The 25960-nt window shown below is 47.9% G+C and overlaps 1 protein-coding gene across 9 annotated transcripts in view; it reads right to left on the reverse strand.

The window, feature by feature from the left end:
* KIAA0753 (KIAA0753 ortholog) overlaps positions 1-25960 on the reverse strand; it is a 1822630-nt gene that overhangs the window by 1618297 nt on the left and 178373 nt on the right. For all 9 annotated transcript variants that reach the window (XM_069615058.1, XM_069615057.1, XM_069615051.1 and 6 more), the window contains one exon: positions 7398-7553. In XM_069615058.1, coding sequence (XP_069471159.1) covers positions 7398-7541 — 144 coding nt within the window. In that variant the 5' untranslated portion in view covers positions 7542-7553. The remainder of the gene's footprint in view (positions 1-7397; positions 7554-25960) is intronic.

Raw genomic sequence — 25960 nt, forward strand, 5'->3', positions numbered from 1 at the left:
TCTCAAACCCTGGGCGTAATCCTTCCTCCATTATCCGCGCTAAATGCTCCATGTGATAATGTTGCATTGTATTGTGAAATCTTCTTTGTATGAGTTGCAGGCTGATGCCATGATGTACCTTTTCTGATCAGTTCTGTGCCTTTTTTCCTCAATGGTTGTCAAGTTGATTAAATAAAGTTTTTTTTAAAAAAAACACATTAAGGTTCCACTCAGGAGTTGGGTGAGAAATGGGAGGATAAATCCTCTTACCCCCTTCAAAAAGGCCTTGATCACCGGTATCTTCTACCAACACCTTTTGTTGTGATGTGGTGTAGTCTGAGAGCGCAGCCAGATGAACCTTCAGGGAACTGAAGACCAACCCAGTGTCTAACAGATGGGTAAGGTACAGCACAATGTGTGTGGGTGAGCAATCGATGGGATTGACGCCCTTGGAATTACACCACATGATAAAACGTTTCCATGCTGGCATAGCAATAACGTGTGTTAGGTTTTCTAGCTTCCCCGAGTATGTCCATGCACCGCTGAGGGAGCTGTAGGTGTCCAAACTATGACCTCAGGAGCCAGGCTGCTAAATTCAGAGTTTGTGGGCATGGGTGTAGGGTCTCCCCCCCCCTGTCCTGAGACAACATGTTGTACGGGCAGGGTAGTTTTACTGGTGGGGAGAGGGACATTTCCATCAGATGAGCGAACCACGGTTGGCGGGTCCACATGGGGGCCACCAGTATCATGGTAACTGGTTCCTGGTGCATCTTGTGCACGATCTTGTTGAGAAGGGGGGTGGGGGCGGGATTCGGATGGGGGGGGGGAGCGGAGACAAATTTCCCTGACCATGTTATCAAGAGACCGTTTCCCCTTGGAGCGGTTCTGGGGGTACCTGGAGGTGTAGTCTTGGCATTGGGCGTTCTCCTGAGTTGCGAACAGGTCGATCTCTGGGAAGCCCCATTCTGCGAAGACGGACACAATGTCTTGGTACAGACGCCATTCGTATTCTTCGGGCAGAGGAAAATCTCTGCTGAGCATGTCTGCCAGAAGATGGAGTTCCGCTGGAACATGTTGGGACAACAGAAACATCTTGCGTTTGAGAGCCCATATCCAAATGTTTTGGGACAGCTTGGATAGCCCTGGCGAGTGTGTGCCCCCCTGTTTGTTCAGGAAATACATGGCTGTAGTGCTGTCCATTAGAATCAGCACGGTCTTCCTTGTAGTTGCATCTGAAAGGCCTTCAATGCCTTGAACACCGCTAATATCTCCAGTAAATTTATATGGTTGGACGCTACTTCAGGGGACCACACTCCATGTGCGGTCTGCTGAAGCAGGTGAGTCCCGCACCCCATGAGAGAGGAGTCTGTCGTGAGAGTGGCTTCCACTGCAGGGGTGGTGAAGGTCTTACCCTTCAAGAGGTTCTCTCTTGACCACCACTGCAGAGAGAGAACGAGGGCTGGCGAGACAACTACCAGATCTTCCCATTGTCCGCTGGCCTGACACCACTGGCTGTTGAGCCACTCTTGCATGGGACTCATGCGCAGCCATGCGCGGGGAACCAAGTATATGCACAACGCCATCATTCCTAGCAAGCGCATGGCTTTGCGCACCATCACCTCCCGACTGGCTACATATTGAGGGATCTGGAAAAGCATGTTCTGAACCCTCGGAGGGGAAAACAAGGCCATCTTTCGTCCGGATTAGAGCTCCCAGAAATTGTTTTGTTTTATTAGACTGGGGACTAGACTGGATTTCTTCTTGTTGATAGAGAACCCCAGACTGAAGAGAAGGTCCACGGTTTTTTGGGTTTTCAGAAAACATTTGTCATACGAGTCCCCTGTTATGAGCCAGTCGTCGAGGGTAAACTGGGACGGATAACCTGCGCAGGTGTGCTGCAGCTACTGCCAGGACCTCTGTAAACACCCTTGGCCCCAAGGCAATGCCAAAGGGGAGTACCTTGAATTGGTAATGCCTGTCCTCCATCATGAACCTTAGATATTGTCTGTGCGCTGGCAACATTGAAATATGAAAGTATGCATCTTTCATGTCCAATGTTGCCATGTAGTCCCCCCTGTTTCAACAGTGGGATCACCTCCTATAGCATTACCATGCGAAACGTCTGAGGTTTTATGAACTTGTTGGCTGGGCGCAGGTCTAGAACAGGACGCATGGTGAGGTCCTTTTTGGGTACAAGGAAGTATACTGAACAAATACCCTCGTTTACCTGAAGAATAGGGACGGCTTCTATGGGGTCCTTTCACAGCAGCGCTTCCACCTCTTGATTCAGGAGCTCTAGATGGTCCAGTGAAAGGCGCTGTGAGCGCGGTGGTCTGAATTGTGGAGGTCGGGCGAATTCCACTCAGTACCTGTGGGCGACCATCTTCATTACCCACTGGTCTGTAGTTATCCCCTCCCATGCCGTGAGGAAAGATGTTAGGCGCCCCCCCCCCGACCGGGGTGACATAGGAGGGGACCTGGATCTGATGGTCATTTCTGACCGGAGGCTGCAGCTCCTCTGGAATTGGGCCCTCTACCAATGGCTTTGCCGCGACACTGACCCGTTGGAGGGTAGTATGAGGGGCTTCCTGATGTTTGTGCGGTATTGAAATTTCCTGTGCCATAGTTGTTCTGACTTGCACTAGACTGCCCTCGAAAGGACAGCCGAGGGTTACCTCCTCTCTGAGGGGAAGGTCTTTGTGCGATTTGTTGCAGAGACTTAAGGGTCTCATGCTCTTTTTTGGCTGTTTCCAACGCTTCATCGACCGCCTTTCCAAAGAGGTTAGCTTCTTCAATCGGTTTATTGATGAACGAGGCCTGTGTTTCGGGTTTAAACCCTGAGGTACGCAGCCAAGCGTGCCTCTTCAGTAAGGTCCTGTGGGCTAGAGACCTGCCTGCTGTTTCAGCCGTGTCCAGAGTGTTCTTCATTACATTCTGGTTCACCTGCTTTCCTTCGGCCACAATAGAGAGAAGCTTGGACTTGACGGGTTCTGGGACCTCCTGGAGGTCTTCCTGAAGTAGGTTGCACTGAGCGTCAGCGTAACTCGCCAGCATAGTATTTGCTATACGCATGGTATATGCGACAGCCAAGGTGACTCGCTTGCCTAAGGCATAGAGCCTCTTGGATTCCCTATCCAGGGGTGCCTTCCTAGTGGCAAGGGGTACTTCTGCCCGCTTCCGGGTGGTAGTCATTACCAGAGAATCGGGGGTGGCGTGTCCTTTAATGTATAGTGGGTCCGAAGGAGCTGGGCGAAATAATTTCTCAACTCTTGGGTTCACTGCCCGGGTTTGAGCTGGTGATACCAGGGAGGGAGGCAATCTTCTCTTGATAGAATCAAGGAGGGGAATGGCCTGGCTAGAGGGAGGTTTCTCCTTAAGAATATCCTCTACTAAGTCCTGCTCAGGAACTGCCTCTTGAGTAGAGATTTGAAAATGCTCAGCTGCCTTCTTTAACATGATATTGAAGGTCATCTGATCATCTACAGGCGAGTCCTGGCGAGGTGGGGTGGACGGAGGGGAATCCAGGCACAGTACATCAGTGTCCTGATCTTGCTGAGGAAGCGTCCATGGGACCATTCCATCTTGTTGGGTTTCTTCCCAATTGTCCGTGGCATCCGCCTGGTCCTCTTCATAATTCTGTAGAAAGGAAGTTTCTTCATCTTCATTATAAATGTCCCTATAAGTGTCCATCTGGACTATGTCTTCCTGCTGGACGGGGACAGCCGGCTGATCTTCGAAATGTGAAGTAGATTGAAGATTAGGCTCTCCATGAGAACTTTTTGGGGAAGGATGCTCAGAAAAACTGAATTCTTTCTAGACCAGTGGTCTAGAAACTTTTTTGGCCTGGGCCCCTCCTGAGCAAAGTTTGGGCAGGCCGGGCCCCCCCAAAAATGCCAGATGGACAGTATATAGAAATCGCTATGAACTTTTGCGTGCCGTCACCGCACCCTACTCCCAGTACAGACCCAGGGCTCTCCCCACCCTACTCCCACCACTATCCCAGTGCTGCCGCCCATCCTACTCCCACCACAGTTCATAACACAAGCATACACACATCCATACACATTTAAATAAAAAATAAATCGCCATAAACGTACCTTCTGCAGGGGCCTGCGCATGGTTGCTAAAATGCCCCGCTCCAGGTTGCTTTGCCCGTATGTGCGAGGAGGCGTAGGAGCACCCCTTGCACATACATACAGTGCCCCAGCCAGCATTTCCAATGAGCTATGCAAGGCTGGCGAAGCAAAAACACCCCCAGCGTTGCATGGCTCAGTGATCATGTGCGGCTTGAGAAATGAACTGTCAAAGGCAAACAGTGTTTCCCTTTGACAGTTCAGCCAGCCCAGGAGCATTCCCTCAGCTGGAAAAAGCAACTGAGGGAGTTCTCAGTGTTTGACTGGCCTGGCTGATCGGCTCCTCCATAATAGGCGAGGTGGCCGGTGGGTAGACGCCCCCACAACCATTATGGATGAGCCAGCAGGCTTGGACTGCCCTATAGGGCAATAGGGCGATGACCGTACCAAAAATGTAAAATGCTATTGTAGGCCAGTCAAAATGGGCCACTTTTTTGGCCAATGTGGGCCAGTTTGAGGAGTTACTTCACTATGCAGCTAGTAGTTTTGACCATAGTTGCTGAATAAATATTCTTTAAATATCACAATTTGTTTACATTTGAACAAAAAACAACCCCTTGGGTACTATTCAAACAGTTTATGACTAAAGGACTGAATATTCATTTGCAACTGCTGGCCATTTTTTCATTGGTGCCCAAGACCGTTTTATGGTCCAGTCTGACCATGTGAGCTGCTCCTTCCCATTTCCTCCAATCTAAAAAAAAAGAAAAAAAAAAGAAAAAAAAAAGTTTTAAAAAAAAAGTTTTTTTTTTTACATTTCATGCTGGGCTCTGGCGCCCCCCCGGGGATGCGGCCGCACCCCCCTGTGGGGGCCCGCCCCAGAGATTGTAGACCTCTGTTCTAGACGGTCCATACACCCTTCAAATGTTTCCCTTGTCCATTTAGAGGATCTAGAATGGCCTACGGGTGATAAAACATCGTCTTCCGCCTTTGGCGCCAAAAACCAAAAAATGTCTTTCAGGGTGTAGGAAAGAGGCTCTTGACTGTCCTCGTAGTTATCCTGAGAATCGGGGCACCATGGCGTATATACAGATCTGCCTGTGGCCTGCCCCATGCGTTTCAGTGGAACCGGCATAAGCCCAACCACGGACGTAATTCTCCCGATGCGGTCTTCGATTATCGCCGAATCGGCGTGAGAAAGTGGTTCCGATGGCCTATCAGTAGGTGGCCTATCGGTAGGATGCCTTCAACGGCGTTAGAGGGCCTAGCGGTCGTTTTTTCGACTTGAGGCCTAGTCGTGATTTTTGGGCCTACCGCAGCCTTCGGGACCGTCGTAGCATTGGATTTCCACGCTTCGACGTGTAAACCTGATTTAGGGGTAGCGCCCTTATTTGTTTTTGAATTCCCAGTCACAAGATGCTGCTGCGTATGCGGGGACGGCTTTGGATGTGTACGATCCGAGGAATCCACTGAAATTTTCAGCGGCCCTGCTGGCGCTTTCACCTTTTTTGACGTACCCGTCGAAACAGGTGTAAGGGTTGTGTGCTTAGTGAGATGCGCTTGTACGCCCCAGCCGCCGGGTGTTGTCCCTGAAGCGAGACCAGTGTCAGGCCTTAAAGGGTATGGGACGGGCGTGGCCGACCTAGCAGTGTCCGCCTCAAGGTCTATCACATCAGCAACGGATGTTTGGTCATCAGAGGTGCCCCCGTCACTTTCGGCGGGTGTGGGGGAAGGGGGCTCCACCCGCAACATACCGTACACGGCCCACCGCTTTACACAGCCCTCCTTAAGGGTCTTAGGCCGAAGGAGTTTACACGCCGCACACCTCCTCTCGTCATGATCTAAGGGGAGACAAGCGTAACAGGTACTGTGCTCGCCCTCCCAAGGATATCTGGCTCTACAATTAGGGCAGAACCTAAAAGGAGTCCTTTCCATAGCAAAAGGGGAAGATGACCAGACCTAAAGGGTAAAGAGGGGGCAAGAGGAAAGACATACCGAAAATATGGCCACCCTGACCCCACTCTCCCTACTGTAAAGGTCAGCCAGAGGGCCCGACCATGTGGAAGCTCCGGCCGCCGGATCTTAGGTGCCAAAATCCACCGGTGTAGACAAATCCCCCGCAGTCTTCGTCGAAGTTGTTCTTTATGGTCGAAGTGACTTAACAGAGAATAACCGACAAGTCGATATAAGATAAACAATGTCTCTTATGTAAGAGCTCCTCTATAGGGCGACCAGTTATCTGGGTGGAAAAAATCAATCTGAGGGACCTCGGCACGTGAGGGATTTTGGGTACACTACACGTCACGATAGGAACAGTGTTACAGACAAGCCTATGCCGATGTCCCCTTTCGGTCCCCTAAAGACAAGATGCAATACTCTGCGGTTACCACTGGATATCGGGCCATATGCACAGCATGCGATTCTAAACAGATTAAGAATCATCAGAATATATAGCATATCATAGGCAACCACTAATATGTTCTAGCACTTTCACAATGGGGGTGTTACTTGGCACAATATTGCAGACCTTTGGCAAGAACGATCGACATGTCACTTGTGATGCAGTCCTGCGGGGGCATCATGTTGTATTATGGATAGGCAACATTTGTATAATCACTATGAAAGCCCAGGAGGGTTTTGGGCCTATCCGGGGTGCTGTGTGCAGAGGGAGGTGACATGGAGGGTCAGAGGCCTGCCTGTATGGGAGAGCCTAAGGTAGCATAGCATTGCATAACAATCCTGCCACATCAGCATGATTCAGTGAAATGTTTTGAACTGAAAGTCACCTGGGAGCACAGCATTTTAAGGGCCTTTGGTCCGACGAATGTCTAGACTTAAAAACATGCTTCCCTCAGTTGTTGTCTATGCTTACGTTTAAAAATAAAACAGAAATAAACTTTAAAACCAGTATTAAGTATTCCAAAACCTACCAGATTAAAATAAAACTATGTAGTTAGGAAGGAGGAGTAACCTGTGGCGAAGGTACAAGGGATAAGTATTAATTGTGGCGTCAGTACCTGGATTATATTGCTCACAGGATTCGTGGTGCAGATTGAGCGGACAATATGCAAGCAGTCTTTAAAACCAAGTGCAACAATGAGTCCTACCTCAACATATATTCTTGGTTGAACTATGGATTCTTTTTATCTGCCTACGGGAGGATTTGCATTCTTAATGACCACTAACATTTTGCATTAAAAAAAGGGGAGGTAGAAAGTAGCAGCTCTCTCACATGGTACATCCACACACATCTACAAACAAGGTGGCAAGAAAATTGCTGACAAACATTGGTTTACAAAAGAGAATTACAGAAATACTCCAGTAATGCCAGCTTTCAAACATTACCTGAATCGGTCGATGCTGGGAGATCCTACTTTCACTGTTGGTTTTTGATTGGGTGCCTGACAGAAACTTAACGTGGGATTTGCTTGACTGTACAAGTTGCATCATTTTCAGAGGACTGCTACGATGTTGAAAATCCAGAATCATCTTTTAATGTCCCTATACAAAAAGATAACCAGGTACAGAACAGATAACTTAGCAGCTGATAATTCTCATTTAACATTGCAAGTCAAATTACTGTGTAGAACGCAAGATATAAATATGTCTTCTAAAAACAGCACGAGTGCAAGGGGCGAACGGAATCTCCTCAACACTATAACAAAGCTCTCCTCCTTTAATAAATTAATTGTTGATGAATTTCTACAATCAACTCAAAATAATGTAAGAGGGTTTCTAGCATATGTTTCTGTATCATGCATCAAGAGGTTAGCCTCTGAAGCAAACATGAGTCTCTGGGCGTAATCCCCGCTCCATTTAGAAAGCGGTCTTCCTATTCAAATAAGAGGACAAGGGACAATCTAATTGCCACACGCTGTGCAATTTTCTTGTGTGAAGGTCAATCAGCGAGACACATTGGCAGGAAATTTGACTGTGCGCTGAAAATACCCAGAGAAACTGCTTCAATGCAGAATCAACGGAACTACGAATAAATATACTTGGTCATTTATCAGCCAAAACTACAAACACTAACAAGTGAATAGAATTGTTGAGGACTGTCAGAAACCCAGGAGTATTCCCTTGTGTAAACCCAAAGAGCATTCAGGTGGCCAGGCGAGTCCGGGGTTGTAGTCATGGGAGTACGCCAGGTGAGATGCGATATACCCACAAAAATATAAGAGGAGGAAAAAGTCCAGAAGCCTTCATGGGTTATTCTGCCTTAGCCCTCATCCAGGTCTTTTTACTACAAATTCACGGTCCACCTAAGAGGAGGAAAAGAGTGGAATACACCAAGGCTAGAGAATGTTCCTATCCACACTGTCAATATCCTAACAATAATCTGGGAAATAGAAGTAACCCTCAATTCCAATTCAACGCCCCCTCTCCCACATCTGAAACCCCATGCTGAGCTTGTATGGGACATTGGCAAACCCATTCCATCTCCCCCGACCCATTTTTGACCAATACTGTGAAGAAGTGGAGGCAACCAAGAGTAGTGAGGATTACCTGCATGAAACACCTTCAGAAACAAAAAGAAGACTGCCACCTACTACCATTAGGTTGTCCCATTAATAGGGTGAGGCATTTCACACCGACGGTGTCCAGTGAAAGTTTCGAAAAACAAAAGGATCAAATGCAAAAGATGAGTGCATTTGAGTGAAAACCAAAGGATTGGAAAAAAATGTAAAATGTATTTTTTTTGTTGCTCTAGTTTAGCTTTAAAAGAGTGTTTTACACCAAAAATGGTGATTGGGAGGTGGACCCCTCCCCGCCCAAAAAAAATAAATAAATTCGATCCTTTTTTTCGGTCGAATTGACTCGACCCTTTTGTCATTCGATCTTTTTGATTCGGTACTATGACCTATAACCCACACAGAATACTCACACCTGACTCCACTTACGAAGTATAAAATGGTGTGGTTTTGCACAATCAAGAGAGCGAGCTGTGAATCCAGAAGGAAGCTAAGAAGCCAAGAAGCAGGGAGCTGAAGGGAGAGCAGCCTGGAGGATCCAGAGGAGAGCAGCGTGCCGAGACGCTGGCCCGGTGCCTGAGAGGGGCTGCAGCATGGCTAGGGAGCTGGATTGAGGCAGCCCGTGACCTGCTGGCGTAGTGCTAGTACCCTTGGGATGTGTGCAGGTCCTAAAGGGGTCCGCAGGGCAGGTGGTGAGACCCTGACCTTGATCTCTTATGCCCAGAGGAGCACTCGCCAGCGCAATGCTACCCAGTGAGTTTCAATGTGGTTAAGTGAGAGAAACTCAGGAGTGTGCGGCTAGCTGGAGCGAGAAGGGAGAAAAAACTGAATTTGCAAGCGGCACGAAGCGGAAAGCAAGAAAGATAGCGGAAAGAAAAAGGAAAGCGAGACAGGCATTGAGAGCGCGGAAAGGAAAGATAAATGAAAAGGGTGTGAGTGACCCAAAAGTCAAGTGAAGGTGCAAGTGAGCACCGGTGAAATAAACAAGTGTGCAAGAGACCTGGAAAGGAAAAGGACAGGTGCAAAGGTGCACACAAGCAAACACATAAATGTGCAAGAGGCACAGCGAAGAGAAAGTGACCCCCAAAAGGGAAGGTGCCAGAGGCACAGCAAGTAGAGAGAAAGCAAGACAAAGATGGTGCAAGTGGTCACAACAAAGTGGAAGATAAAGGGGTGCAGGAAGCAGCGGGAAGAGGAAAGGATAAAAGAGAAGCAAGTACAGGAAATACAGAGATGGGCCCAGAGTGGTCGCGCTTAGGCGGAGCCAAGAACCTAGCATTTTTCGAAGGTTTGATACTATCCCATGAGAAGGTTATATGTGAAAGGAACTGTAAACAAGAGAAAGTCACATCTTGACAAGTTGACATTTTGGGTTTGAAACTGGACTCTTGGTTTGGGAATTGAAAGGGCTGGAGCTTGGGGAAGGGAACCCTAAGAGGCCCATTAAAGATTAACCAAAGAGAAACACCAGTGGGTCATCACTTCCTACAGTATGGGCACACTGCAGGATCAGTCAAATGGAAATATGCAAAATAGGAGCGCTCAAGTACTTGCAGATGCTCAATTATATAAAACAGACGTCCAAAAATAGATAAGATTTTATGGCACATTATGGCCAAGTGTAAGCCCAGTACTTTCAATGCAATCACATAACAGCAATGGAAGATAACCCGCCACTGCTACCTCTAACCAACTGGAGTGGGACACCAGTGTGCAGAACACCTAATCAAAAGAAATGGTACTTCATCAAATTGGACACTATGCTGAACAAATTATTCCCAGAACCACCGATGATCGCTTTCAAGAGAGGAAGAAACATTAGCAAAAACAAAGAGGTGATGGCTGGAAGGTTTAGACTGAATCTTAACCACTGGCATTGCTCGGGGCAACCCTCCAGACCATCGTTCTTCGCCTGCCAAGCCATTACAGAAGGGGAAAGACCATATGCAAATCAGGCTTGGCCCCACCCCAAAAGGGGTAGTCCAGCCCGAACTGCTAGGTCACATCCCTTCTGCACGAGACCACAAGCATCCCCAAACATGTTTCACCCTTGTTGGGGCTCATCAGTGAGGAGTAGCTTGGGTCTCTAGGCCCAGCAGGCACGGGACCCACGTCTGGGCATACCCGTCCCACTCAGGGTGACAAAGCAAAAGGATCTGAATAGGTGGCATTATCTACACTCAGGAGTAGTGATGGGATACACCTTTACTAGAACCCTTTTTTAGGCTATGCGTTACTCTGTAATTGTGAATCCTGTAATTGTGAATTCTAACTCCTAATTGTTTCTTCCAAATATTGTCAGTATTTCATATCCTGGTGAGTTCTGATGTGATATCCACAGGGCTTGATTTAGGATGATTTAGGTTGTTTTTAGGTCTTAGAATGTATGATTGTGTCTAGGCTAGATTTATTTATTTATTGTTATTAGCATTGCCATTTTATTTAACTGTGTAATCTTAATCTCATTATTGTATTTCTTTTGCCATATATGTGTAAAGTTTATTAACTAAACTGTAACACATTAAATAAATAATTGTGGTACCACATAGAAATTGTACATTTATCATTCTAGTATTGCCTGAGCACATTATTGTATGTGTATATAACTTGAATCTTATTCATATAAAGCACTGTTATCACTAACCTAGTGTGTGGACTTTCCTTTGTGGGGGCTTGGAGACTACACTGTACTTAAAAACCAGCTTGCATCACCTCCTGAGAGTTTAAGCCTTGATTGATTGACCACGTTTACCAAATAGAGAATCTTGGCTGTGGTGCTCTGTACTTCTACTCTGCCAAGTAGAGGGCAGTAGTACAGATTCTCCCCACCCCTCTTTCCAGTCTTTACAGTGGGGTGAATAGGTGTGAGCTGGAGTTCATACATTTCAGATTTCCTCTTTACTTGTATCTTGCATGGGCCGACATGAACCTTTAACTTTGCAACTGGATAGAGAATGCAATGCGTCTTAATCACAAAGGCAGTTGCAAATGTAATATCCATTTTGTTCATTGCAACCTAGTCCTTTTGCATTTATCAGAAGCCTCCTACTTGGACTGGCACTGGTTTCGAATATGCAACAACCTTCTGTACATTTGGTCCCTTCATTTCTGTTAAATCTCCTTTATTTCTGGCTTTTATACTTTATACTACTAAAGATGTTGCATTGATTAAAATTAAGAGAAATAAACAAGTGTTTGTTTTTTCAAGTTTGAAACATGATTTATTAAATAAAGCAACTATTCAGATTCATATTCGGTGTTCGGCCGAATACTAAATATGCTCTTCGGCGCAGCACTAATTTGTATTTCCAAGTCCATTGTCAGCAAGTGTTTACAAATACACCCATAAGGGGTGGGGGTGCAAATGTCCAGGGACCTGCCACGGGCTGGTTGCAAGGAGATCCAGCGTTCCTCAAGGTTTGATGCCTAAGTAACATACCAGAGCCACTGTTCTATGGCAGGGCTAGCAGATCTAAGCCATAGCAGCAATATACAGAGCACAGCAAGAATCCTACAAAGACCAGCAAGTTTGAGGTAGGTACCCTGAAGCGACGAGAACTCATTAAACGGGCAGGTCATTGGGAAGGCTTGATAACGTGGTCCAGTGTTAGGCAATAATTGATGTAGTAACCCTGTGGGACACTACACAACCTTTCATCTTGGTATTGGATAACCCACCTATTGGTATAGGCCTGTACTACACATGTTGGTAGTGTGACTGAGCAGCCAGGATCATCTCAAGAGGGGTAAATATGAGCTGTAGCAATGAAATCCACCAATACAAGTAGCAATGTACCACTTTCAAAGGTTTGTTTTAAATAGTTATTTAAAACTGATGTTAAATCAATAAGCATTCTTTAAAAAGGGCAATGTTTGTAACAATCAAATATAATTTAAAATACTTGTCCAGAATCAACACCAAGCTAGCAGATACTCTTTTGAGATGCTTCCTACACACTTCCTACTTTTATATAACTTTTACACTTTGTAGATTCTGAGATTTGTAGAAAGGAAAGGTTTAAAGGAAGGAAAACGGTTAAACAGGTTCTCGGAGCATTTGAGCACTTTAAATCTCCCAATGAAGTCCAGATAAAAACCTTTCCCAGCAATAATAAGTTATCCCCTATGAGGGACAGTAAGTATCAGTCAAATGGACTAGAAGATTCTGCAGGGAGCCAGGACAGCCAAAGTCAATTGGAGCAGTCTATAGAGCTGAGGCACTTCTTAGATAATAAAGTCTTGCACAAAGTTAGTGTTTTGTGGAAGAAAAATCACTGTAGGATCACAAGCTGTTACACTTGTGAATGGTTGGAGCGGAAATCCACTCTAGAAAAACAGCTACTGCAAGTCTCAACTAAGAGCAAAGCTACAGACACTGAGGTAGGTTGACCACCACCCCCCCCCCCTCTCGCCCGCCCCTCCAGGACAATGGGACAGACACAGACGATGACGGCATCTACTCCCTCCACCTCCAAGGGCTTCTCCCCTGGACCAAGTGGGTTCCTTCCACTCCATAATAGCCCGCGCATCAGAACTCTTCCAACTCACGCCGGAGGAGACTAAGAAGGAGGGCTTCCTTTATCAACCCTGGGAAGCAAGAGGAAGACCATTCTGGCGGTGCCGCTCCTGGACGACATCTTGGATTAGGGTCTGGCGCTGCTGAAGAACCCCACCTCAGCCCTGGTGGAAAGAGACCGGCTAGAGAGAAATACCAGGTTCTGCAGTCTGCACCCAAGTGTCTGTGGTCAGAGCCATCACCAGGCTCAGTGGTCTCAGCGGCTGCACGGATGAAGTCATCCAACCCATTGGGTGCCGTGGGTAGAAAGGTCATCTACTTGGCGGCGACAATGGTCAAGGCGGCGAACGCTTTAGATTTCCTGGCCACGTACAACCGGGAGTTAAGGTACAAGATGGACCCAATACTGAATTTCCTCCCTGAGGACAAATGGGTCCAGGCGCTGGAGAGCCTCCAGGAGAGCGAGGTGCTGTCGGACCATGCCATCACCGTGGCCCTGCACATTGCAGACATTGGGTTCTGCCAGATGGGGAAACGGGGTTTGCCTCCATCGTCCTGGCTTGCTGAAGGCCACCAACTTTAGGCAAGAGGTTCAGACGAGAGTCCTGGACATGCCGTTCGGAGACCATCTCTTCGGAAAAGCCGTCAATGAATCTCTTCAGGCCCTCAAGAGTGCCGCAGACGACCCGGGCACGCTGCAACAGCACCTTCCATCCTTTCATTCCTCAGGAGGGAAGTCGGCAGATCTTAGTCCGGTTTCGCAAGAGGATCATCCTCTTACCGCCTGCCCTCCTTTTCCACGATCCAGGAATCCTACAGGGGGAACTCCCAGGCCTTCGGAGGTGGCCGCTGCCGTCGTTGCCAAGGCTCCCAAAGCGGCTCGCCGGCCTCCAAGCAGGACTGAATTGGCCAAGACATTGGGGGGGGGGCCCGCACCACACATACCTCAGCTGCTGCTGGTTGTTCGGGACAGGTTAAAAAAAAAGGGACTATAGAGCTTGTTTCGAAGTGACTCCGGGGCTGACTGCATCACTTGGGACTCCAGATACTACTTAGTAAGAAAGAAGACTGGGGGCTGGAGGCCCATTCTCGTACTTGTTGAGTCGGCATAGATCATCAAGTCCCATAAATTCTGGATGGTCACGTTGCAGCACGTGCTCGGCCAACTGGAGGAGGGAGACTTCCTGTCGTCAGCTCTAGAGGATACTTACTTCCACGAAAAACATTGCAAGTTCCTGCATTTCGTCGAACAGGGGAAACACTACCAGTTCAAGGCTCTCCTTCGGACTGAAGTCGGCACCCAGAGTTTTTACGAAGTGCCTGGCTCCAGTGGCGGCCCATCTGAACCTACAGGGAATACATGTGTACCCTTACTTCGATGGCTGGCTTGTCTGGGCCAGGTCAAGGGACATCGCTGTCGATCACACAGAGGACTGTCCGGCTGCTGACAGATATGGGGTTCTCATGAACTGTGCACAGTCCTGCTCGATTCCATCGCAGGACGTGCTGTTCCTGGGGGCCAGGCTCAACACTGTATCCTGCCTGGCGGCCCCCCCTCGGGAGTGAGGATAGCGGCCATTTTGGGCAAAGTGCAACGGCGGTTAGATGTCATGTATCTACCTGATCAGACTCTGCAAGTTGCAGATGCCACCACTCCTGGACGCCCGTTGGATCCAGGTGTCCGGAAGCTTCAAAGACAGGATTGTGCTCTGCGAGGAGTTGCGTCAAGCGATAAGGTGGTGGGGTGTGCATTCCAACATCGCCGGAGGCACTGTACCAGAAGACAGTCACAACAAATGCTTCACTGGAGGGCTGGTGGGCGAACACCAGATGTCTCCACGCTAGATGCCTGTGGAGAAGGAGCTCCACATCAGCGTCCTGCAGCTGTGGGCAGTGTTTTAGGCCCTCGAGTCATTTGTTCTGTCCCTCAAGCGCAAGGTGGCGAGTGTCTTCATGGACAATACCACCACAATGTTTTACTTCAGGAAGCAGGGGAGTGGTGCAGGAGCTGTGGCACTGGGCCGTCGCAATGGGGATATTTCTCGTTCATTTTCACCTTGCGGGAGTGAAGAACACTGTTGCACACTCTTTCAATAGGGAGCTGCGCTCTTGCCACAAGTGGGACCTTTGACAGGATCAAGTGGACGGTCTCTTCCTCAGGTGGGGCACACCCCAGATCGACCTCTTTACGACGTTGACTAACACCAAGTGCCGGAGGTTCGCCAGCAGGTTCCCCCAGCCGGTGAGCCTGCGGGACGCATTCTCTTTCCCAGGACTGTTACTGTACGCCTTTCCTCTGTTGCCGCTACTACGAAGTGTCATCAATCAACTCAGACGGTGTTGGTGCAGGATGATCCTCATCGCACCAGTGTGGGAGAGGCAGATCTGGTACCTGGACCTTCTCAGCATGTCAGCGGCACCTCCAGCCAAGCTACCAGTGGTCTCGGATCTGCTTGCCAGGAAGGAGGCGCAATCCTGCACCACAACCCAGGATCACTGACCCTTAAGGCCTGGCTCCTGCAGCACTGGAGTTCGCCGGGCACGAGCTGCCGGCGGACTGCAGGGAGGTCCTTGCCAGGGACACGGCGTTGTGGACTCTATGGAAGCATTGCGTGACTTGGTGACGGTCACAGAAGATAAACCCTCTGAGGATCACGACCACCCCGCCCCCAGTCCTGCCATACATGTTGCCGTTGGCTAAGTCGGAGCTGGCGCACGCCTCCTTCAAACTATATCTGGCGGCTATCTCGCTACACCAGGTCTTCTCTTTGGTCACACGGTCTACATTAAAGGACTGTTCCTATCATTCGCCTGGTGAAGGCTCCTGCCCCGGTGTGGGAACTCAACATGGTGTGGACTTGGCTCATTTGGGGGGTGGGGCCCTTTCGAGCCTATGCATCAAGCGCATATAGAGTTCTTCTTGGAAGACTGCTTTCTTTGTGGCCATCACCTCTGCCAGGAGAGTGGGTGAGATCAAGGTCCTGTCCTGTAAGCGGCCCTATTTGACTTTCCACGAGACCAGGGTGGTGCTGCGGACGCACCCCTCTTTCATGCCCAAGATTCCGTCGGAATTTCATCTCAACGAACCCTTGGTGTTGCCTGTGTTTTTTCCACTGCCTTTGTCGCTGGCTGAAAGGACGTTGCACTCGCTGGATGGGGCTCGAGCGCTGAAGTTTTTTGTGGCCTGCACAAAGTTTCCGGAAGACTTCTCAGCTTTTTGTGAACTTTGGTCCTGTGAACCAGGGGAAGGCCTTGTCCAAGGCTTACATCTCCAGGTGGCTCTCCAGCTGTATTAACCATTGTCACTGGTTGGCAAACCGACCACTGCCTGGCCCTCGGAGCCCTTTCTACCAGAGCGATCGCTGCAACGACGATGTTCCTGTCTGGTGTGCCGCTGCCTGACATCTGCAGGGCTGCTACGTGGAGGTCTACCCACACCTTCACGAAATTCTACTGCGTCGACAGGGATTCCAAAGCGGAGTGCAGGGTCGGCCAAGCAGTGCTGCGCAACCTGTTCACTTGAAGGTGAGCCTGGTGAGGAGGTAAGAGTAATTGCTTCTGTTGAGCCTGGCCACCTCCCGTGGTTGTGTATGTGTGTACTGCTATGTATTCATGAGCATGTGAATCCATGCCAGACCCCATGCTGGAGAAGGAACAAGTTGCTTACCTGGAACTGTTGTCCAGCATGCATCTGGCATGGATTCACATGCAAACCCTCCCGTCTACCCCTGTCTCTTGCTCTTCTTGGTCATACTTGCACTTCACGTGTTACCAAATGTGAAGATGGCTGCCAGAGGAGGGGCTTGCGGAGAGGGCAATCATTGGCTGGGGCAGTATGACACAGAGCTTAGTGATTTGTTTATAGGAGAAAGACCGTTTGTAAACGAAAGAGGAACTGTTTTTATTTCTTTTTTTTTTTTTCGAAGATACCCGCCTGATGGGGAATATTCATGAGCATGGGAATCCATGCCAGACCCATGCTGGAAACAGTTACAGGTAAGTAACTTGTTCCTTAGCCGGTACCTAGCATTAAGGGAAACCACACAAGTCTGCAAGCATATATGATCCCAGCCCTTATCAGTGATCTCTAAACCCAGATCGCTACCCCAAACCTCCTGTAGCTTGGATGGTGGTTTGCAAACCCGATCTTGCAGCAGACTGTACAGTTTGGATACTATCCCAGTGCTCGACGCACCTTCCATAATTGGCGCCACAAGCGGCTCATCCAGGATCAGCATGGGGAACTCCCATGTCTTCTTGAACACGCAGTGCAGTCCTGCATACTGTAGCCATTGGGAGGTCTGCCTTCCAGGGTGTCTAGGCAGCTCAGGTCATGCAACAAAATAATAAACAGATCGCCCAGGGTGGAGTAGCCATCTGCCCACTTGTTCACAGCAGTTTTGCTTATTTTGGGAAACTCTGTAGAGGTTCCAAAGCGGTAAATTCCTATGGAATGGGTATGGGTTATCTGTGAGCCGCCATATTTTATCCCATACAAGCACTGTGGTGGCCGGTGGACTGGCCACCCCAGGATATTTCCATAGAGGGGGTAGCACCAAGGCACGAACGTTCTGGGGTTTGGTGGCGTGTTGCTCTATCTTTACATGTGGGAGTGGTGAGCCCTCTGTAAACCAGAGGACTGTATATTGAGCCTGCGCTGCTAGCCAGTACCTCTGTATGGGGCGGCAAGCCTGCCACGATTATATGGTCTCCTGAGCGTGGCCCAATTTAAGGGAGAATTCTAATTTCTGTGCTTATTCCTTTCAACCTTAGAGACCCCCAGCTCTTTTGCTGAACTTGGACTTTTTCCTTTTCAATTTTTATCCTAGAGTGAGTGAGACCTCTTTCTTACTCTCATGTATTTTCTATCTGATTTGGACTCTGTTTTTTGTTGGTTTTGGCGTCTGACAAACTCCATAGTCATCTACTTTTGTATTGTGACACACAGCACCTTTAAGTGCGGTGTCTGAGAAGTCCCTTGAATTTCTCATGTTTTAAATACCTTCTCTTGGGTGAACGCCTGTTCCCAAGAGTAGTAAAGTGAAATTGACTTTACTTGACTGTTTTTCCTGGGTAGGTCCAGTACACTCCATCTTATGTGGAAGTACTGGGGGGTTTGAGGGGGGGGGGGGGGGGGGTTACTTAGAAGCCCTGTTTCCTACTTACAAATGTAAAAAGTGTTGTTTGCCTCATGACTTTTGATGGCTGTTAGCAGTGGTGTAATATTCCTACCATTGTGCATTTTCTACCGCAGGCTGAACCCTCGGCTGTAGTGGTGCACCCATGGGTGCCCATTTTGTCAAAATGGCCCTGTTCTTTTTTTCACCATTTCTTGCTTGTGATGTCCTTCTTGCGTTTACTTCGCGCGCCAAACCAGGTTTAGCCCTTTTGTTTGTTTTGCCTTTGGCGGGCTTCAGTGCTGATACCCGCCTCTGGCTCCAGTGTCTAGCCAGGCGGGAAGCAAAAGAGGTGCCTGAAACTCCCTGTCCTTAGTCGTCTTTGTTACCTGAATGCACCCAGTTATGATTGGCTGGCTGTCTGTCCTTGCAGGACAGCCACCCTGCTGTGTGAGTGACGGCTAGGCTGTGCATGAATGGGAGGAACCTGCATAAAAGATGAGGTTTCTTGGACTTAAGGCCGAGTTGACCACTGGACGAAACATCTGACGAAGAAATCTGGAAGATAACCTTGCTGCACCCTCCTGGACCGTTGAACTGCCTGGTGAAGCCCTGCTGCAGTACTGAAGCTCCAACTCCGAATCGAGTAGAGAAGCCCCAGAACGGACGACTTCTTCCCTTGGGTTGGTCGGACCAACTAACCCCAAGACTAAATTTGCTGGAGGACCTTCCCCAACTGGCTGTACTTTCTTGCTGCTGCTGGAACAGAGTGCCAGGGGGTGGAGAAATCCGCAGTAGAGTGCATCGTCTTTAAGCCGGAGCAGAGCTCCGGGAAGATCCTGAGGACCCTCCCAAAGCAGGACGACCCAAGCCAGAGTCACCTCACCGGAGTGCTGGACTCCAGAAGCAAGGGAAGTCCAAGTGTCAAAGATCTGTGTTGGTGCTATTTGCTGGCTGCTGAACTGAAAACCGCCCATAGCCTCCGACCTTCAAACTGCAGTGCAGGAGTCCTCCAGACATCCTCCCTTTTGTCCTCACAACTAAGGTGCAGGATCTGCAAGACTGCAACCAAAACAGAAGCCAGCTAGATCCTCTTCTTCAAACCTAAGGTACAGTCCTGTCTAAGGGCTACTTAACTATTTTTTGTCTGCAGCTTGCATTATCTCACTTGAGACTTGCAGAGTTCTTTTTTGTTTTTAATTTTTTTGGGGGGGAGTTTTAAAACAATTTTATTTTCAAACAGGCAGTGCATACATCAACATTTCCATTATACATTGCTTACTTCTAAACACTGCTTCCCTTCTCCCACCCCCCATTCCGAGCCCATTATTTGTCACATTCAGTTCCTGCATCTTGTGGTAGGGTCTCTCTTCCCATGGGTTCCGTTGGGTCTTGTATTGACCCAAATAACTCCACTATCAATGATTTCCAGGCCATCAGGGTCTCTGTCTCCTCCTCCCCCACAGCACCGCTCGCCTCTTGCCATACCATAGTTTCTACCTCGGCCCATTTCTGTAAATCCTTCCACCACACCTCCACTCGCGGTCTATGGCATGTCTTCCACCCCATAGCAATTCTTCTCTTTGCAAGCATATAGGACGGATCCCTCAATATATCCACATGCTTGAGTTTCTGCGATCTTGGGACCTCCCCCCCAACCCCCCCAACAAACAGGCCCACACTGTATCCACTACAATCTTGATTCCCTTCTTCGCTAGTTTCTGCGCCACTTCGCTCCAGAAGCGTTCAATGACCGGGCATGAACAAAACATATGCACCATACCCACATTCTCTTGATCACATTTAGGGCATGCTTGCCATCCTGCATTTTCAAACCTCGATCTCCTCTGGGGTGTCATATACGCCCTATGCGTAATATACAGTTGTATCTGTTTTAATCTTGCACGCCCCGATACCTTCTTGTGGTACCTCTGCCCCCGTTCCCATAAACCCATCTTCCATCGGGGCTCCCACTTCCCAATCTAGTCTCAATTGTGTGACCTCCTTCCCTACCTTAGACATCATCTCGTAAATTCTAGATATCTCATTTCCCCCCTCCGCTATGTCGTATATTACATTTATGGTAGCATCTGGTTCTTCCTCCAATATAACTTCGGCCACATTCTCTTTATTTTCTGCACCATTCTATAATACGTAATATACTGGCCCTTGTTTAACCCAGTTTCCTCCCTCAGCCCCTGAAAGTCTATTATAGATCCCTCCCGCCAGATATCTCCCATTGTGGCCAACCCAATCGGTTCCCAATGGTTCCTGATTATCATCCTTGGTTGTTCTTCTCCTCCTGTTAATGCAACTAGTGGTACCTGCGGAGAGCATGGAGAGGGGTTCTCCATCATTTGGCATGCCCTTTACCACATCTTCCACCCCAGTATCATCATCTTGGGATGCCCTTTCATTTCCGCCTTGGGGAGCCACATCTAAGTAAAATGGGGCACAATCTTGCCCAAATAGCCTGGATTTGGAGGACCCCTCATCAGAGCCATTTGGCAACATACTGTAGCTAACTCGCTACATAATAAACCTCATAGTTAGGCAGTTTTATCCCCCCTTTCTCAAAAAAATTCTGTAGCTTCCATAGCGCCACTCTGTTTGGTGTGCCATGCCACAGGAAATCCCTGCACATACTGTTCAGTTTGGTGAAGAACTTCTTGGGTATCATGATGTTTTCTGCAGAGTTGATCTCTGCTCGGACTTTCACAAGCCTAACAGCTTGTGGCCCTACAGTGATTTCTTACTAACTCTCTAACATTGCAAGACTTTTGTGCCATCTAAAGAAGTGCCTCCACTCCAGGCATTGTTCAAATTGACTGTCCTGGCTCCCTGCAGACTCTTCTGACCATTGACTTTGATTGGAACTGTCCCTCATAGGTGGTGCATAGGTTTAACTTGTATTGCTGGGAACATTTAATCTAGACTTCATTGGGAGATTGAAAAGTGCTCACACGACAACCTGTTAACCCTTTTTCTTACCTACTTTTCCTTTTTCACATCCTCAGTTTATTAGTTACAAAAAAGTGATATATAAATGCCAGTACTTTCCTAGTAATTGAAGTTGCCTCGGGGTGTAGGAAGTGTGTATACAGCATCCGAGTAGCTACTTGCTTATTCTAAATCTGAGAGTGGTATGCAGTGTATTTTGATTGTTGCATGTTAGGGAGAATTCTCATTCTATGGCTAATTTCCCTTACCTATAGAGTCCCCCAGCAGCTTTGCTGGATTTGAAGGGTTTGTTTCTTTTCACCTGCTAAGAGTGAGACTCTTTTTCCCACTCTTAGGCATTTTTGTTATGTGTGTTCTAGGCTATTTTTGTGTTTAATGCCTATGGGATTTTCACTCACCCTTAGGAACCATCTTTATTCACAGGTGTTACACAGCACCCACGGTGCAGTGACACAGGGGTGTCGTAGCGACCCCCAAACATAGACTCCATACCCTGGGACTGACTACTGTCTCCCAGGGCATGTAAAGTCCCCATTGACTTTACTAGTTAAACTTATGAACTTAACCAATAAAACCCATCTTACTATGGAGGTACTGGAAAGGGTTAATAGTGTTTCCCTTGGGTTCATTTTCGAGGGGGTACCCTAAAGTCCCACTCTTTAAAGTTTCTGGCTGGTGGCAGTGGTTACTACCATAAATATTCAACCGCAAATATTTTCCTATGGGATTTTCCCATTGTTCGAGGCTACCACTTTTACTGACAGCCTCTAACATACCTCTGGTTTATTTTATTATCAGCTTTACTGCTGGATCGTCTCACCACTTTTCTTCCACACGAAGAGAGCCTTCTTCCCTTGAGCTGGTGGGACCAACCAGTTCACCCATCGCTTCCCCGGACCTGCCTTGGTCGAATCGACAGTGCCCAGCACTTGGAGACCGGATAGCCAGGCAGCTATCGACCCGGACTGCGATTAAAAGTAGCATACCTTTTAACCTTCGTTTGGCAGCACAGCGGCTGGTTTTATCCCTGGGTAGTGCAGTGACTCAAACCTTACTCCAGGACGAGAGCCTCTCTTCCTCTGATGGACCCCTCGAAGGCAGGAACAACCGCCACCGCAGAAGCCACTTCATGTTTAAGGTACATTGTTTCGCCAGGCCTCCCTTTCCCCGTGGTAGCCCTAAAGGTGCTTTAAATCCTTTATCTACTTGTTGGGTTGGCCGCCCTCTCTCTTCGCCTTGCATCTACCTTTTCAATATTCGTTTACCAAAGACTTGACTGCAGCTACAAGAACATTTTGCTCCTAAGCTCTTGGTCCTGTACCACTGACTCTGGCTCAGGCCTATTGACTCTGGCTGATTTGTTAGATCTGCTCTCAATAGATTGATTTTCAATGAGAAATGTGCTGATGCACCTGAATCTTCTAAACCCCTCTTCAGTCCTACTGTTTTAACTTGTGGAGTGCCATTTTGCTCAGTTTTCATTCACGTATCTTTCTGCTAGAGTGTTACTGTGCATTACTTAGTCACAAAACTTCAGGGAAGTGTTGCTAGGGGATGTCTGAAAATATTTCAGTTTAACTTGCGTTTTCCCTCCCTTGCGTTGAATTGTTAGTGCCATTTGTAGTTGGCTTTCACTGTGCCGTTTTGCTCAGTTTTCACTCCACCGCAAACTTGTCTACACTTGTCTACAATTGAATAAGGCGTTGTATATACTTTTCCTTGACTGAACTTAACTTGCTTTATCAACTGTGATTCATGTGTTGAACTAGATGTGTATAAAATAAATATATATTCTCTTTTTGATACAAAGCTTTGGTCAGTGTTTCCTTGTTCCGTAGTGCTGTGATACCTATTGTGTAAACCCTGAATACTGCTCGTCCCCCTCTTGAGATAAATCTGACTGCTTAGCCACAGCTACCAACTAAATCTTTTTGGTACAGACTGATACCAAAGGGGATTTGTATTGCTCTCACCTGTAGTCCTAATCCTGGGTAGTGCTCCCTGAGGGAACTGCACAGGATTTTGCCTAACATTGCATATTGCCCTTTTTTTTTAAAAAAAAAAAAGGCTTATTTAAAACGGACTGTTAACTCATTTCTAGTAAAATAATTAGTTATGTGTTATTTGGAGACTTGTATGTGTGGATTTCGATGCTACAGCTCATATTTACCCCACTTAAGATGTCTGGCTGCTCAGTCACTTTACCAACTTGTGTAGTACAGACCTATACCAATAGGTGGGTTACTTAATACCAAGAGGACAAGGCTGGTGTAGTCTCCCACAGGGTTACTGCATACAATCTTGCCCAACATTACCGCCCCAGCATGCCACACAAAGCCATTTACAGTGACCTTAAATGACTCGAACAGTGCTTCCCCCCCAGGCTGTTTGGGACCATCAGAAACCAGTACAGTATTTGCAGCAATACGATCATCTTAAGGCGTGACACACGGCCAGCAAGCTTTCTAGGAATTTTTGCCCAGGTACGCAGTTTTACCTAGAGTTGTTGCAGGTAGGAGTTTCGGTCGTACAGCAAGGTTTCTTGCCTCGTAACTGTGACCCCGAGATACTTCATCTCAGTGGGATACCAAGCAAACCCATGAGGTTGTGTGGAGCAGCAGTGGCGTCTGTTAAAGGAAATTCAGACTTGGCACAATTGACTCTGAGTCCAGATAGTAGCCTGATGTGGAGGACATCATGCGTGATGGGGGAGTGAGATTCTCATCATGATCTCTGACTTACAAAAATGAGTCGTCTGCATACAGGGATATGATTTCGGGAGAGCCTGAGAGCCTGACTCCCCTATGCGCATGCCTTTGGCTCATCCGGTCGGCCAGAGGCTCCATAACTACTGCAAAGATTAGTGGGGGATTTGGGCAGCCCTGCATAGTCCCCTCCCCTGCGGATGTCCAATGGGGATGGGAATAAGCAGTTGGTGCAAACCCTGGCCAGTGGCAGCATATAAAGTAGCCTTATCCACGAGATGAATTGGGGGCCGAAATTGCACTTTTTAAGTACAGCCCAGAGGAACCGCCAGGATACTGAATCCAAGGCCATCTGAAAGTCCAGTGTCGCCGCCACCGCCCCTACTTTTGGCTCTACTCGGGTTAGGATGTTAAATAGACACCTCAGGTTGATGTGGTAGAGCGGCAGGGCACAAATCCAGGCTGGTCCGGGTGCACAAGATATGGCATTTAGGGGCTGAGTTGGAGGGCCAACACTGTTGCAAATATTTTACCATCACTATTTATGAGTGAAAGGGGGCAGTATGAGCCCCAGTGTGTAGCAGGTTTACCGGGCTTGAGGAGCACAGTTATCACTGCCTCGGAGTGTGGCCGGCTAGCTCCCCTCTCACACAGGATTCATCCCATAGAGCTGACCAGTAGGGCATGAGGTAGGACCTATAGCATTTATAAAAGTCCATGGTGATACGGTCCGGGTTGGGATCGGCCATCAAGAGCATCTCTAGCCTTGTCAGAGTACAGTGAGTGGAAGACCATTAAGGAATGCGTCTATATCTGGGAGCCACATCATGATTAGCATAAAGTGCTGCATAAAAGGATCGGAACACCTTGTTTATGTCTGGGACAGTGTGGACCCGTACCCGAGCAGCATCCTCTGAGGGGGATGTGGCGGTCACCCACCTCCTGCCTCACGACTCTGGCTAGCAGTCTGCCCGGGTGCTCCCCTTCACCATATTGCCTTCATGTGCGTGGGCTATCCAGGAACCTCTGTTCCCTGTCCGCATGGCATCTGAAACTGTTCAGTGCATCTTTGTCACCTAGAGTGGTGGCAGCCGGGTTCACCGCATATTGTGTTTCAAGTAACTTGAGGGATGCTTCGCTGTCTCGGATGTTCAAATGGTTAACCCCACTACTCAGCGCCATGAAAAGGAAAAATCGAAAGCTTTGAACTAGAATGGAGGATCAAATACGATTTGCAGAAAGCAATTCAAACTCCAACTTATCTGCTCATTCAAAAAGGGAATGCAAAAAGGAAATGCTACAACAATCGTATCTTCAAAGCACCAAATACCCCAAAAACTCTTTAGTTTATTATTTGATAATGCGCTCCAAACCCAAGGGTAGCCGGGCGCAGCAGTCATAAGAATACTTAGGCTTAGGTTACATACATAGGATACATACAGAAGATGCATTACAAGTGTTGTTAACAAAGTACAATACATATATGCAAGAGATGCAAGATGTGGGTGCCTCGCATCACAAAGGGCAGTGAGATAGTCTATAGTCTAACTTCAGTGGTATCAAGGTAATTATGTGCAATGGGCCGGGCCTAGAGCAGGTGATCACTTTGTTAGTCGTCTTTGGTCCAGAGCCAGCTTTTCATGTTGCGCCTAAATCTAGAGTAGGGTAGATGCGCTCTCAATGCAGTAGGGAGTGCATTCCAGGCTCGGGCAGCTCTAACAGGGAAACTTGCACCACCCGCTTTTGTTAGTCTGAATCTGGGATTTTCAAGTAGGAAGTGGTTAGAGGCTCGGGTAGGAAGTGGTTATAGGCTTTAAAATCATAAACTAAATAAACACACCTGGCTGCAACAATACTCCAATACCCTCCGAGAAATTGTGCAATGATCATGCAGACCATTTCAAAATCAAGACCATCAAACAGACCGCAGAACGATAATATGCAACCCACCCATCCCTACGAGGAATGACCAAAAAAACTTCGAAGCTTCTCCCAAATACCAGTGGAGACATTCGTCAAACTGGTAAACAAAAGCAACAAATCTGGTTCCCCCACAAATCCCTACCCCCCCCTGCCCAGACACATACAAATCAATACTCTGAAGGAACACCCATGGAATACTACAGAAACATCTTCA

Source organism: Ambystoma mexicanum, chromosome 9 (genome assembly GCF_040938575.1).
Source record: "Ambystoma mexicanum isolate Mex_15411 chromosome 9, UKY_AmexF1_1, whole genome shotgun sequence".
NCBI classification, from domain to species: domain Eukaryota; kingdom Metazoa; phylum Chordata; class Amphibia; order Caudata; family Ambystomatidae; genus Ambystoma; species Ambystoma mexicanum.